Here is a 15,820-nt window from a genome sequence, read left to right as displayed (position 1 = left end):
TTTAAGGATGATGAGCGATTCACCGACGCTCAATAGAAAACACGAAACTTTACCTTCAAATATTTTCTATATCGCTATGCATGCCGCGACCTTAGAATCGGGGTGGTTTGCATGAGCACCGCTTATAAATCGACCTTCTGATGAAGCATTGACTCGAACACTTGATGTTCGACGCACTTCTATAGGAGGAAGAGTCACTTCTTTACATTCTTTGTATTTAGGTCCCCTGCTGTGAACTATAAAAGCCAGTCGACGCCTCTCATCGACAGCACTGAGTCTCTCTGGCTGATCCGATAATCATCAAGGTAAGTCATACTTTAGATTTTTTCAACCGAATTATAAGCTTACCTTGATATACGATAAATAGAGACTCATAAATTATTTCAAGAACTTTTTCAAACTTTATCGACTGTTTATAGCAATCGCCATTGAATATCTTAATTCTTTAATTTGAAGTATAGTTGAGTAAGCATAGTTCAAATAGCAATGATATTGAGATCTCTATTACTCGCGAACAATGGGCAAATGGGCATAAGTGGTATATCTTAACATGCATTTAAATTCTACAAACTAATACTTCTTGGGTTTTATAGATGATTGCAACGGTTGTTCTGATTTGTGGCCTGGCGGCCTCGGCCCTCGGCGCCTCATTCGAGACTCGCCTCGACACCCTCGCCTGCGGGAAGCACACCATGACGGAGGGACAACGTGTCGTCATCCAGTCCCCAAACTTCCCCAGCAACTACCCTGTCGATCAGAGGTGCGTTGAGCTCAAACTCAAAATTTTTTAACAATGATAAAATTTATTCTAAAGCTGAAATTCCGAAGATTAGATCTAGCCATGCACATAAGAATCGCAACCTGTGTAGACGTGAATGTGAACTGCCATAACGTTGTATTTAGAACGAGAACAAACTAAAAACCTGCCAAAAAAAACAATAAAAGTGTAAAAACGAAAAATTCGTGATTTAAACTCATCACAAATATCTTAGATAACGAGATGAGTCCTTCACACACATTTATTCTCTTCATTATTCTGTAATTGTAGATATGTTTTTTCAGAAGTGAATACTGAATAACATCCGATATTCATCTCTCCGGAGTGATTAAAAATGCTTTTAATTGTGTTGCATCGTTATAAAGTAAATTCTCGCAATTATACTGTATGTCTATATATAGAAATGTTTGAGAGAAATGTTTGAGTTTCCTCAGAAGAAACAGGCATCGACTTACCAATTGTTTACGTAACTGCGTAAAATTCTTCAATACCTGCTTCTGGATCTAGCATAGTTTAAGTGAACTTTAAAAGTTCAATGGTTTGCGTTGTCAATTTGCGTTCAACTCGACTTCAACAATCGACGTTTTCGATAAGGAATTTACCGTCAAATAATTTTTTCATTTTCACATCGAACCTTGCATCTGATCTGTGGTGTTTCCTCACGTAATCCATTTTTCGTCTCATTCTCAGGTGCCAGTGGGAACTTTCGTGTCCAGACGAAGACAAACATTCCTTGGAGTTCAACTGCCCTACATTTGCTCTGCAACAATCCGCCGATTGCGTTCATGACCGCCTCACCGTGACTTCACGAGGCACTTCAACCGCGTGAGTTAAAAAATGTTTGCTTAAGACTGAACTTCGTCAGCCCATATACATTTTTAAGACTGAACTTCGTCAGCCCATATACATACAATTTTTGAGTTGTACTTTTTTGCCTAAGTGTTCAACAAAAAATCTGAAATTATTTTTGACGCTATCATTTTTGTTAGACTGACCCAACTTGTTCGAGATCTCGGAGTGTTGTTGAGTACTGAAGCCACATTCGATGACCTCATCGAGGAAAAATTCGCGCAAAGCAGACAACGGATGGGTTGGATCTGGCGGAAATTTCGAACAAGAGAAGCAGCACCAATGATTACACTCTTCAGAGCCCTCGTGCTCCCCAATATGAATACTGCAGTCAGCTTTGGGCGCCGCTCAAGGCGAGCGCAGTGTGGAAACTTGAGTCAGTTCAGCTGACGACCGATACGTCTGGGATCAGCGGTATGAGGGTACTGAATTACTGGGACAGGCTGAAACACCTGGGACTGTACTCACTGGAGAGAAGAGAGAGGTACATATCATTTGGAAGATGATAACCGAGGCAAACTTGGAAGATGATAACCGGACTGACCCCAACTTTGAAAGTGAGACCTACAAATAATAACATATTACAGCGAAAAGAGGGGAGACTGTGCAGGATCCCTCCATTGAATAACCGTGCCGCGGCCAGAGTACAGATTCTTCGGGAGGGATCACCGTCCGTAGCCGGATCGAGACCGTTTAATGCCTTGCCAAAGGTGCTGTAAGGAGGGGAGTTTACCCTTGCGACATTCAAGAGACGATTGAGCAAGTGGTTGAGAAAGATCAAGATTGTCCAGTTATGGGAAACTACCCTCAGCAAGTGACGAGCAACAGCACCTGTCATCAGCGGGCCCAATGGAGGGCAAATAGACGGAACACGTTCAACGTTTTATCCGGATCCGAGGGCAGGGTGACCTGCCTATCGACGACTTGGAGACGGAGGACGACGAAGGCGGTGCATCAGCGTGACCGTAGACTACGAAGTCCTAAACTCATCATAAGGTCATAAGGACTCGAGAAGTGGCTGCAAACATAAGGCACGATGGCTTTAAGCCTTTGCTGAACTTGTATGGCTTGTGGTGTTTCTGTCGTGGTCTACGACGTCTGAAGCTAAGTGTTGCTGTACATGTTTATGCTAAGCGTTGGCTAAAAGACTTTTTTAAAAATACAATTTTTAGCAAATGTCTGCGTTCCCGTTCAATCCTTTCGAATGACACTTCCAATATGCCAACAACGGAAGATATTGAATGAAACTATATTTTATGAAAATGCACTAATCAATTGTCTTGCCATTTATCCCAGGAAATGCGGCACCAACTCTCCCGACGGGACCATCACCTCCACAGGCTGGGCGCGCCTCACCTTCTTCTCGAACTCCGCGACCGTCGCCCAGGGCTTCCGCTGCTACGTCTATTGCCGCGCTCAGCCAACTACTGCTCCTACCACAGTAACCTCAACTACTACAACTGCCACGACAGCGACGACCCCGACTGTTTCTACTACTCCTACCACAGCTGCTCCCACCACCACAGCTGCTCCCGCCACCACAGCTGCTCCCACAACCACAGCTGCACCTACCGCTGCTCCCACCACCACCGCTGCTCCCACCACCACCGCTGCTCCAACAACCACCGCTGCTCCCACAACCACCGCTGCTCCAACAACCACAGTTGCCGCTACCACAACGGTTGCAGCAACCACCACAGCTGCTGCTACGACCACAGCAGCTTCTACCACCACCGCTGCTGCCACAACCACAGCTGCTGCTACAACCACCGCTGCTTCCACAACCACAGCTGCTGCTACCACTACCAGGGCCCCAGCTACTTTCGATTTGAAGCCTTGCGGAACCTACACGCTTCAGCCCGGCCAGCGCGTCGTTATCGAGTCCACGAACTTTCCCCAGAACTACGTCACCGACGAAAGGTAAAACCCATCAGTTCTACCATACGAAAGGTAGAATAGAAAGACTTATTCTCCAGAGTCAGTCTGAAGTCATTTCTGGAAAGATACTTCTTTACTTTAATCAATCAATGGCCTTCGATGACGAAGTTTGAAAAATTCATTCTTTGGCTTCGCCTTTCAAAAATTAGCAAATACGGGAATGATTTTGTATCCAAAAAATTGCTTCTAACAGGCATATGTGCGTTTATATGATAGTTTGCTTTGGGCCATCAAAAAAATTGTTGTGTTTAATATCCAATAGAATCATTCAAACATTATTATAGTAGATTAAAAATGTCTTTTCGCACATTGTCACTAATGCATTTACATAATGAATAAAAACCTTTACACCTGCATTGAGCCCATGAGGCTTGGAATGAACACATTCACTGAGCACTAAATTAGATAGTTCGACACTAGATATACAAGTTTACACTAGATTTGCACAAGTTCTGTTCTTCAGGTGTCAATGGGAGTTCTCGTGCCCCGTTGAGGCAGAAAACTACCTGGACGTCATCTGCCCGAAGTTCAACCTCGAGAACTCTGCGAACTGCGCCAACGACAGGCTCACCGTCACCTCACGCGGCACATCGGACGTGTAAGTTACTTGATCTCTTTTGTTAGTGATGGTATTGTGTTAAAACTTTATTCTGGGCCATTGAATGACAAATTGGAAATAGATTACTAAAAAGGATTTTTCATAGAAAGTATTTAAAAAATGCATTAATAAGGGATGCATCAACAAGTAATTGAAAGCATGAGCTATCATATGTGTTCTTAATTGGCGGGTATAGTGAAAGATTGTTTTTTACCACGTTTTTCTTAGCTCGCTTTCGTGTCCGTCTGTCTGTCTGTCTGTTTGTGATGATCAAATCTTGCAATCGATATTTCACCAACTTTCCCGCTAGCTAGCGCTCTGAAATTTTTAGGGCAGTTCAGCTCCCGATGACAATACAATAATCAATAATTTGTTGCACGTTTCCGGGCGTATTTATTCAATGAAATGTCGACCGAGAAATTGTGGACGCTGCTGCCGCGGTGACGCGGTGCGCCGCTGTAGTGATGGCGAGCAAAGCCTGGCTTGAATACAAGACCATTTCAGGACCCGCTTGCCTAACTAATATTACTATCACTTAGCGCCGTTCATTCATTGCTTCTTTTATCGTATTTTAATGTCTTTCATTACCGAACCTTACTTTATTACAGCCACGCACCCAGATAAATACAGGAACAACAATGTATCCCCTCGAATACAATTTTCTACAGAACTTCGAAAAGAATTTTCTTTCGTGCATTTGCGTGGCCAACTGAAATAAAATGAATATTATGTAGGATGGCTGACCTATGTGCAGTAGTTATAAACTCTAAAGGAACTCACAGGCAGGGGTTGGGAACTAAAAACGTGTGTCGGGCAGATTTATGATTAAAGCAAAAAGCACACAACACACGAATTTTGGAAATTTGATGGTGAACGTACAGCCCGACTCACGTTTTTTGGGGCGAGCCATAATTTATTTTCTACTTCTTAGTCCCCAAAAAAACGTGTTTTTTTTAATTTTAAGTATTTTATTAAACCTTATACCACTCATACAAGTCATTTTCGCATGGCTGGAACGTGACTATGAACCCGACCTCGATCAGGTAGGTAAGTGCCCGACAGGTTCATTTGTGCCTGTATAGATAGTAACACAGAACATTTTAAGAACTATCAATTAATCATACTTGATCGTTTCAAGTCTAACTCTGATGATAGAACCCGTAGAAAATATTTCCCGTCCGAGGCGTGGTAGCGCCTCATAACTTCATTTCTTGCAGGAAATGCGGCACCGACTCTCCTGACGGCACCCAGACATCCACCGGATGGGCCAGGTTCACCTACTTCTCCAACGGTGCCGTTACGGACACCGGCTTCCGCTGCTACATCTGGTGCCGCGCCAAGTAAACCGCCATCGAACAATAGCTCTACAGTCTACATGTAGCCTAAAATCCATAATCATCTGGCTAAATAGAAGATTTGTTGACAAAATTTCTTTAACATGATTGCAGCCTATGTTGTTTTTCCTTATCCGCGCATGATGGAACTGAAAATAAATGAAAAAATATAAGAAAGGAATAATTGGAAAACATACACGGCTAACTACCGTAAAAATTCTTTGAACATTGTATTCGGAATTAGAGTTGCTTGAATTTCTGAAAATGCTGATCTATTAGTTTTATTACACGCGTGGGACTCGAAAAAAAGTTTCGAAAGAAATCACTAAAACAAAATCCCGCACCTCGGCAGAAATCGTATATTGACGAGGACGAGGTCTGAACACCCTTTTAGTACCTCTCACGAAATTTGTACTTTTGGCGCCATTCTCTATGTTCCAGGCCTGCCAGGAAGCTGAAATTTTGGCTCATAATAGAGCTCGATTTCCTATTTACGAATCAGGAGTCGGATTCCCGAAATTCCCCATGGGGAAGACACCAATCCCCAAAGAGTGGGAATTTTTTAAAAAATTCGCTAAAAATCAACCAGACCTCGCACGCGCTTCAATCTTGGCTCCTTTTCTTCTCTTAAGGTGGGGCATGTTTCCGGAACATCCTGACCCGGTCTCTTATACACATCTAGATGTGTATAAGAGACAGGGATTAGATTAGTAGTAAGTTTGGTTCTAGGCAAGATTAGGTTAGGTTAGGTTAGGTTAGGATAGGTTAGGTTAGGTTGTAAAGGTTATGTATGAATAATTAAGGTTATATAGGATAAGGTAGTTTAGGGTAAGCTAGGCAAGTTTAGGCAAAGATGGCCAAGGTGATAATGAGAGATATTAGGGACGGTTTTAAACTATTTAAAAAGGCTATATTGTTATACGTTTTTGGAGTTGTGTTTGAGTTAAAATGCGACAGTTGGAGAGTGAACTGATGATTACTGATAATGTGCGTGATGTTGCAATTGGATAGATTTAAATTATGCCTGTGGGTGTTGGAATATGGTTTTTTGTGGGCGATATTTTGTTGGACTACCGAGGGCTATTTTAGAGTTTAGTATTGGGAAAACGCGAGCCATTGTTTTTGAGATATATTGGCGTGACTGATGAATGATGAAGATTGGAGTGTTGCGATTGTTGTGATGGCTATTTTAGATTGATTATTTTGATAAGTGATAAGACATGGTAGTGTAAGAATATATTGTATTATGTGAATGATGGAGAGTGTATGGTGGGGTTGTTTGAAGTGAGTGAATTGGTGATGATGTGTTTGGAGAGAAAAGATTGCGCTAAATTGATTGATGAATTTGGTATATGTTGTTTATGATATTATTTCTTGTTGTTTTAGTTGTACGGTTTGTATATGTTTGTTGTATGTGTGTATTTTTTAGAGGGATGGGTGCGGTTGTGATGGTCCCGTGTATGCTGGTTAGCAATTACCAATATGATATGATAGACTCAACAAACAATAATTTCAATTTATACCGTATTACCTTAGTTTTCATACCTTCATGCAACGGAAAATTCAGAGATAGTGAATTGGTCATCTAAAATTCAGTAATAATATTACCGCAATGATGATAAATCTGGGAAATTATGATTTGGTTTGAAGCCTGAGTTGGCTTCTAATCCATGCATTTTCATCGCTTCGTATCAGTCCTCTCATGCTAACTGGCGTGAAACTGGCGTGTTAACGTAAACTTTATTCATACGTATACAGTGGAATGAAACTCGCGTGTTAAGTTAACTTTATTGGGAAACAGTTGCATGAAACTGGCGCGCAAACTAAACTTTATTCAAATACAGTGGCATGAAACTCACGTGCGGACTAAGCTAGATTCATGTTCAGTGGCATCAAACTCATATTCCAACCAAACTTGGCTGAGAAACGTGAATAATTTCACCGACTTCAGTTCTGACGATCTCAAGGTTCAATTTTAATTATAAAAAATTCAATTGAATTTTAATTTAAATTTACAATTCAGACTACAATTCTGCTGGTGAATTCGAACCAAAGTTTAAATCAAAGAAATAGTAGATAGCTCTGGAGCTCACAGCAGATGATATGTGAAGAGCATTGGTGCTCATATCTCGGTGTTTCATTTGCCTCCTAATTCTGCATACGTGAGATTAAGAGCCAAGTGTTAAAAGGCCAAGTGTTAAAAGGGATACGATGCAAAGGCTATGAATGCAAGCTATAGTTATCTTGATGAAGCATTGATGGCAGGAACGTCGAGAGATGCCGAGTCACGCATTGCAATAAAGGTATAATTAATGTGCCAGCTTGTGCTTCCATGAACTGTGCACAATGTAATATATAAGCAGTCACCCCCGCGCCTTCACATCACTCGCTTGTTCCAGTCCTGACTGATGCGATGCTCACGGTGAGTTACATTCAGCAAACGTTCCCTTGCCAGAACGTTGTATCGGTTCACTGTAAGTTATGAATAATGTCATATCATAGGAATAGTATGTATAAATTTTTGTTGGCGTTCGTAGCTTCAAGTTTATTTATTGATTTCAAATAAAATTGTTGCGGTATTTGAGATAGATTGTGCGATTAGCTTAAAAATTTTAGAATTTACGCTTCTGGAAAATTTACTAAATACTAATTAAGATCAATAAAAAACTTCATGCTTCGTTCTTTGTGAAGCAAGCGCCATGTCTAGCTGGGATGCCTAGCGATGACGGTTATTAGAAGGTTTGCATCACAAGGTGCTGGACGCGTCATATGCAAAAGCTCTAAATAGTTCGGTCATTCATCATTATTAAAATAGAATATTTAAATATTTTTGAAATTTTACAATATTTCTATTAAAAAATAACACAATATGCTCCACACGCAAATCAATATTTCTCAGCTAGTATCTGAGGCTTTTAAAACCCCGTTGATTTTTATATTAACTTTACTGTTACAAAATTCACTGACCTCCCGAGTTGATTCAGTTTATGTAATGTTGGATCAACGTCGAATCATCGTCGAATCATCTGAAGGGTTTGCATACCTAACTAAGAGCATAAATTATTGTTTGTTTCAGATGATTGCCTCGGGAATCTTATTTTTACGTCTCGCGGCCTCAACCCTCAGCGCCTCGTTTGAGTCTCGCGTCGACATCACAGGCTGCGGAACGCACACCATGACGGAGGGAACGCGTCTCGTCATCCAGTCCCCAAACTTCCCCAGCAACTATCCTATCGATTACAGGTGGCTTGCTGCAAGACAAAAAAAACTTATTTTATAGCTAATAGAACTAAAAATTTATAAGCGAGTAACTTTTCCAGCATCAATCTCTATGATAAAAAGAAGCTTGCCGTCGAATAATCGACCTCCTTTTACAGCTGTATTTCACAAACTATTGGCACAGATTCCAGACTTTTCCTCCCGAAGCACGTATAACGAATTAACGTACCCTGGTCGGTCTATCTAAAACATGCTACACGTGTAGCAACCAACCTGCGATTAGTTTGGTACTCTGGAGGTTTCTCTTAACTGATTGTTGCTTCCACCGACTTGTTCAATTGCTCATCAGTTATTAATAACCTTCGGAATATTTTCTGACATCAAGTGCGGATCAGATTCGATAATCTGAATAAGCATAAAGCTTTGTTTATCTTTCAAGTAGATCATGCTTGTGCCTAACTAGCAATTGCTCTAGAAAAGACTTCGGTAATTAAAAGTTTCTTCCAGTAAAAAATATAAACTTACTACGGATTAGACATTAGAGTAAGCGAGTCGTTCTAGGTTACAATCCTATTTAGTTAATCTTCAGGCGTACTAAATAACAGAAACGCCTCACAATGAGCAGGTTTGCACAATTATTCGGCAATAAAAACACCAACAGCAACATCAGTAGTAGATAACTAACTTAACAATGAACGATATTTGTCGTCTCAGTTATGGAATTTCGCAATTTTATCTCAGTGACGATAGATAGACACAAACATTTGGTGCAAATTAGTATTCAAGTTTTGTTTCAGGTGCCAGTGGGAATTTTTGTGCCCAGTCGAAAACCAGCATTATCTGGAGTTCATCTGCCCAACATTTGCTCTGCAACAATCCGCCGATTGCGTTAATGACCGCCTCACCGTGACTTCACGAGGCACTTCAGCCACGTGAGTTACAAGAAATCACTGGAAATTCAACCTTAACAGACTTGGCACGCTGGGGCGCATGCCGGGGGTGATCAACTAGACCCGACTTCACACTTATCTCATATTACTTTCCATGGGTAAGTTAGCTATAAGGATATAGCAGCCTATGAAGTCAGTTGCTCATAGGCATAGCGCCATATATCCACAGCCACCGCTTCAGCATGCCCGAGCTAAGCATGGTCAATTGGTCATACTGCATCAGGCCAACATACTCCGGCCTAACCTATATTCTGACCTAACCTGCAGACGCCGCAACATTTGGCCACACAAAACAAACCTGAGTTGACCCAACCTAACCTTATTAGCTGCAGGAAGTTATAGAGGAATAGGTTAGGCCGCAATTAACGTGAATAGATTAGGCCAGAAGAGGTTCGGCCGAAGTAGGTGAGGCCGAATGCGGAAGTACCTGGTCGTGAACGAGCATGCCTAATGAAGTATTGGCAGCAGATCTACGGCGCTATACTTTTTACGAAGGGTGTCGCTGGTCTGGATGACGTTCTTCCAGCGTAGTCTGTCACTTTTATCTTTATGGCTGAGTAAAGTTATTGCACTGAAGGGCTGGGGCTTATTTAAGAGTTAAATTTGTGGTCCATGGCTGTACCTCCAGAACACTGATGCGACTTCTGGATAAACAGTAAATTTTGAAAGTAGGGGAGAATGCAAAAGTTCTACAATTCATTCAAATCAAATTTCAAGGGAACGATCCAATTCGCTCAATTCTTTAATTTTTTTAATTTATTTAGTTAGTTAGCTTTTTTGCCGGGGCCATACAATGGAGGGCCATTCTGTCCAAATAGTGACACACTTTCTTACCCATAGCACAAACAGAAAGCGGGCGTAGTCGGGATAACCCACACAAGCGCCAGCAGTGCATTACTAATTGGAAAAAAATCTTGCCTATTTTTCTGAATGCAAACATAGTAGGCATCAAGTTGAAATGAAATATAAAAAAAGAAAAGGCTGTAATTTGACCGCTGAGATGTCTGAAAAACTGACGTCTCCAATATTTGAGCCCACTTGCAATGTCATGTTTAGCCGCATCAACCTGTGCCGACCCTGCTCTGAATCATGCCAGTGTTATGTCATGCTGAACTTATGCACGGATACCGTAGACAATATTCTAACAAGGTTAAATAGGGAAATGTATCAACAATTAACAATTGTTAATTACAGGAAATGCGGTACCAACTCTCCCGACGGGACCATCACCTCCACAGGCTGGGCGCGCCTCACATTCTTCTCGAACTCCGCGACCGTCGCCCAGGGCTTCCGCTGCTACGTCTGGTGCCGCGCTCAGCCTACCACGCCTACGACCACTGTAAGCACAACTAAGGTTACAACCACAACACCAAAAACAACCACGACGCCCACTACAACCACAACGCCCACTACAACCACAAAGCCCACTACCACCACAACGCCCACCACAACCACAACTCCCACTACAACCATAACGCCCACTACAACCACAACGCCCACCACAACCACAACGCCCACTACAACCACAACGCCCACTACAACCACAACGCCCACTACAACCACAACACCCACTACAACCACAACGCCCACTACAACCACAGCATCTCTCACCACTACCCCTGCACCCACCACTACGGCTGCTGACACGACCACAGCTGCTGCTACGACCACAGCTGCTGCAACGACCACAGCTGCTGACACGACCACAGCTGCTGACACGACCACAACTGCTGCAACGACCACAGCTGCTGACACGACCACAGCTGCTGCTACGACCACAGCTGCTGCTACGACCACAGCTGCTGACACGACCACAGCTGCTGCCACGACCACAGCTGCAGACACGACTACCGCTGCAGCGACAACCACAACTGCCTCTACCACCACCAGGGCTCCAGTTACGTTCGATTTGAAGCCTTGTGGGAATTATACGCTTCAGCCCGGCCAGCGCGTCGTCATCCAGTCCACGAAATTCCCACAAAACTACGTCACCGACGAAAGGTAAAGATCATATTTCATAACAATTCCTGGGCCAAGTCAGCATTATTTTGGGACTGTCACTTATTTTAGTGACATATTTCAGTTAAAATAACCATAAAATACGGATTTTGTTTGACACTTTAAAGTTCACTTTAACCACGGCTGCGTCAACTACAGTAATTTGAACATATTCTTGATGAAATTTTATTCTGACGTATCGCACAACTACGAGGCGATCATTGGGTTATGTTATTGTGGTGCGTTGCCGCAAAAAATTATAAAAAAAAAGTGGCATAGAATGGCACACAGTGGTCGAAAAGTGGCACACAGTGGCCAAAAGTAAGGAAAAAATTAAAAAATACGAGAATATGTATAGGAGACGAGTATAGGCGCAAAGCACATAAATTTGTTTATTATAGGTGTATGGGGTTACGGAGGGGGATTTGGAATTTGGTTAGGGGATTTTGAAGCTTCAGTTTGTCAGCGGTCTAAATATTTGAAGAGTTTTCAAAGAATAGTGAGCTATTTATCTCTCCACCTGCGTGCAAATTCAAGTATAACATTTTACAATGAGTACAACAGTTTCAAACTATCTACCTACATAGCCACTCTTATTAGACCTAAAAGAATTTCCCAGCAGCTCTCCGTAAAACCAATCTCTCAGATTCAACGCATTAAAACTCACACGCACTGATTACAAAATTAGAAGCGTAGACACAAAATATTTTGTTCTTCAGGTGTCAGTGGGAGTTTTCGTGCCCCGTTGAGGCAGACAACTACCTGGACGTCATCTGCCCGAAGTTCGCCCTCGAGAACTCCCCGAACTGCGCCAACGACAGGCTCATCGTCACCTCGCGAGGGCAGAGAGACGTGTGAGTTACAACATATTTACAAAACACAGAGCTATAAAAAAATTTCTGAATTTCGAACCGTTTTCTCTTGCTAGGACTCAGCTCAGAAATTTATTTCATTTCAGAAAAATTCAACGACTGACTCATCGTCAACTAGTGACTGCGCAGAGAGGTGTGTGTCCGGTGTCAATTCACTTGACCTGATAGAGATTGAGGACGAGTCAACATCTGATAGACACGTGATAGATCACGCGATCAAGACCTCAGTAGTGGGCGGAAGCGAAGCTTATAAAAGGTCTAGCAACCTTAAGCAAACCCCCCAGTAGCTGATGAGCACTCCGCGATGTAGCGTGTCGGTAGAGATCTCCGACCTTACGGTCGATGCCGTAGCTTATACCTCTGTATCTTAAGGTGCTTATACAGAGGGCTATTAGCTGCGTATATTGGTTGCGTATACTACAGCTTTGCAGGCTGAGAGCCTATACACGAGTATAGCGTTTTCGGTACACTGCGCCCGCGTCAGTGCGACGTTGGGAGTTGTCGAGTAAGGGTGTGCACGGTGGAGGCATGCGAGAGCAAGAAAGCAGTGCGCGCTATAGTGGGCGAGAGAGAGAGCGACGCACCTGTGCTCTGTATGACGGCCGGGCGGCTACTGAGCGCAATAGTGAATAGACTGCTTCAAAACAACTCTAGTTGCCTTGCCTGCAATGAACCAGCTAGCTGCCTCTGAACACGTCAAGCATCACAAATTTTTGTAGCCTGGCCTGGTAGACGTAACCAATATACGCAACTAATAGCCACGTGTATAAGCACCTATAACTCTGTATTACCACCCCGTATACAAGATACGTTATCTGGACTTATGAGTCTTATTTACCCTCACTATCTTAGTCAGCGAAACCCGATCCTCAGGTATAGCTTAATATAAAGAGCTCAATATCATAGTTTGTAGGTAATTTACAACCTGTGACAGTGGCGCACTCGAACAGTGTCCCTGTTCGGGCGCCACTATCACAGGTATGAGGGACACTGTTCGGGTGTGCCACTGTCACAGGTTGTAAATTAACTACAAACTATGATATTGAGCTCTTTATATTAAGCTCTACCTGAGGATCGGGTTTCGTTGACTAAGGTAGTGAGGGTAAGTAAGACACATAAGTCCAAATAACGTATCTTGTATACGGGGTGGTAATACAGAGTTATGATACAGAGGTATAAGCTACGGCATATCGACCGTAAATTAAGGTCGGAGAACTCCACCGACACGCTACATCTCAGAGTGCTCATCAGCTACTGGGGGGTTTGCTTAAGGTTGCTAGACCTTTTATAACCTTCGCTTCCGCCCACTTCTGAGGTCTTGATCGCGTGATCTATCACGTGTCTATCAGATGTTGACTCGTCCTGACGTCCTCAATCTCTATCAGGTCAAGTGAATTGACACCGGACATGTGAGTTACATCAAGATGCATGACTTATGATACAATAATGAATGAGATACAATAATGAGATACAATAATGAATAAACACTAATAATTTCAACGTTTGACATATTCAATTTATAGGATATTAGCCGTTACCGTCAGCTGATCTATGCACCACCGACAAACATTTTTATAGGTATTAAATTATATTAAGGTATAGTTATATTGGTATTATTATTTTTGTATTCCATTTTTCATGATTAATCGACAATTCTTACAATTGTTCTCAGAATTATTCTTCTTTAATGGTTTATCTAGTCATTCCCTATAACTAGTGCCTCACCTCTCCACTATGTGCCTCAGATTGACCCATCATGAATAAAGGCATCCATCGTTGCTAAATAAATGCTCGGGATTCTTAGGTGACCGTATAGAATCATTTGTCATGTTATAGGTTTCGATTCGTCGTAGACGTTCTCCAGAAAAAAAATATTCAAGCCACTGCACCAGGAATTTCAATGAGGTGAATCCAAGAAGAAATGAATTAGAGGTCAAAACTGATAATTTATCCGCGCAGCTCGAATCACGCACTCAAGCGTTTAATTTGTCAAGATCGCGGCTAGCGTGGTACGGTTGTTAAAAGCTCATAGGTTCTTGTCCTAGATCATTTATTATCTTTAGATTGTTACGGGTAATCGTTGTATGACCCGTCGGGAACAACATGGAAGTAAATAAAATGTACATGACTCGATCGATCTCCCGCTACCCGCTCTTCAGTCTTCACTCCTAACCTTAAAAATCATCGCCTTCATTGAATTGTAAACTCTTGTGCTGCGACCTGTAAATTCCGGCTGCAAAATACAAAATTCTGTAGAAATTAGTTTTAGCAAAGTAGCGGAGTCTGTGCGTGTTTTATATTTTAATGAGGTCCGTATCTATATATTGTGACACAATGGAATTTGACTTTCCCTCGCTGTGTTCAACAGAAAATGTGGCACCAACACTCCTGACGGCACCAAGACGTCCACCGGATGGGCCAGGTTCACCTTCTTCTCCAACTCCGCCATTACGAACACCGGCTTCCGCTGCTACATCTGGTGCCACGCCAAGTAGACTCTTGGCTACATCTACGCATCAAGAGCAAGATTGATTTGCTTTTGTCCTTTGGAAGATGAAAATGGCTTTTTAGTTTTCGTAAACTGTTGCATCTACTCCGTGTTTATGTTTTTCCTAAGTGAATACACGTTATTTATAGGGTTAATGGAAATTAAAAGTAAGGAAAGCTCAACACGTCGAACTAGCGGCCATACGAAAATCGACAATTTTATTTTGTCTCACTACTTTTTAAAATGATAAATACTGACACTGACAAATGACACTCACGACACTGAAAAATCTTTCGTTGAGCAAAATTTGTTTTTAATGTTGCATTTTTCAGAAATAATATTGAGACCCAATTGCGAACCAATCAATTTTAGACACTTTGCCCCGTGTTTATGAGCGCGTATAGGAGATGAGTTTTGTACCTTCTTAATTGATTTCAAAGTAATTTAGGCAATCAGAGAGAGCGAAAACACGAAAACGAATGAGACTAAAAAAATTAGATCAGTACTCACTGCAGTGAGTGAAGTCACGGACGGACATGACGAGCACAAAAGCGTTTTTTTTCATAAATGAGAAAATGCGCTAAAAATCTCAGTCACCGTATGCTCAGAATGCAAAATATGATCCGAATTCTGAAGAACCCACGTTATATTCAAATGAGATTCAGAACTTGGTATCTTGCTTTCTCATTTTCGATTTTATAATGAAAAGTTATATAATACTATAGCATTGGCAATTTCAATAATAATGAATTTATTGAAATGTTTCTGCAAAGATGAAACGGAATAAAATTTCATA

The 15,820-nt window shown here is 42.0% G+C and overlaps 1 protein-coding gene across 1 annotated transcript; it reads left to right on the top strand.

The window, feature by feature from the left end:
- The first annotated feature begins 223 nt into the window (after positions 1-223).
- Positions 224-15,130, top strand: LOC108675323 (integumentary mucin C.1). The gene is made up of 14 exons (XM_018163321.2): positions 224-305; positions 594-760; positions 1,469-1,603; positions 2,924-3,500; positions 3,562-3,672; positions 4,060-4,163; positions 5,381-5,503; positions 7,385-7,425; positions 7,861-7,919; positions 8,574-8,740; positions 9,514-9,648; positions 10,861-11,667; positions 12,384-12,518; positions 14,905-15,130. Exons 2-14 carry the CDS (start codon positions 594-596, stop codon positions 15,029-15,031), a joined length of 2,688 nt encoding a protein of 895 aa, XP_018018810.2. The 5' UTR covers positions 224-305; the 3' UTR covers positions 15,032-15,130.
- The last annotated feature ends 690 nt before the right edge of the window (positions 15,131-15,820 follow it).

The sequence above is a fragment of the Hyalella azteca genome, unplaced genomic scaffold (genome assembly GCF_000764305.2).
Source record: "Hyalella azteca isolate HAZT.00-mixed unplaced genomic scaffold, Hazt_2.0.2 contig8388, whole genome shotgun sequence".
Lineage (NCBI taxonomy): Eukaryota > Metazoa > Arthropoda > Malacostraca > Amphipoda > Hyalellidae > Hyalella > Hyalella azteca.
Note: the sequence above shows the minus strand (reverse complement) of the source record. Positions and strands in the feature narration are given on the sequence as shown.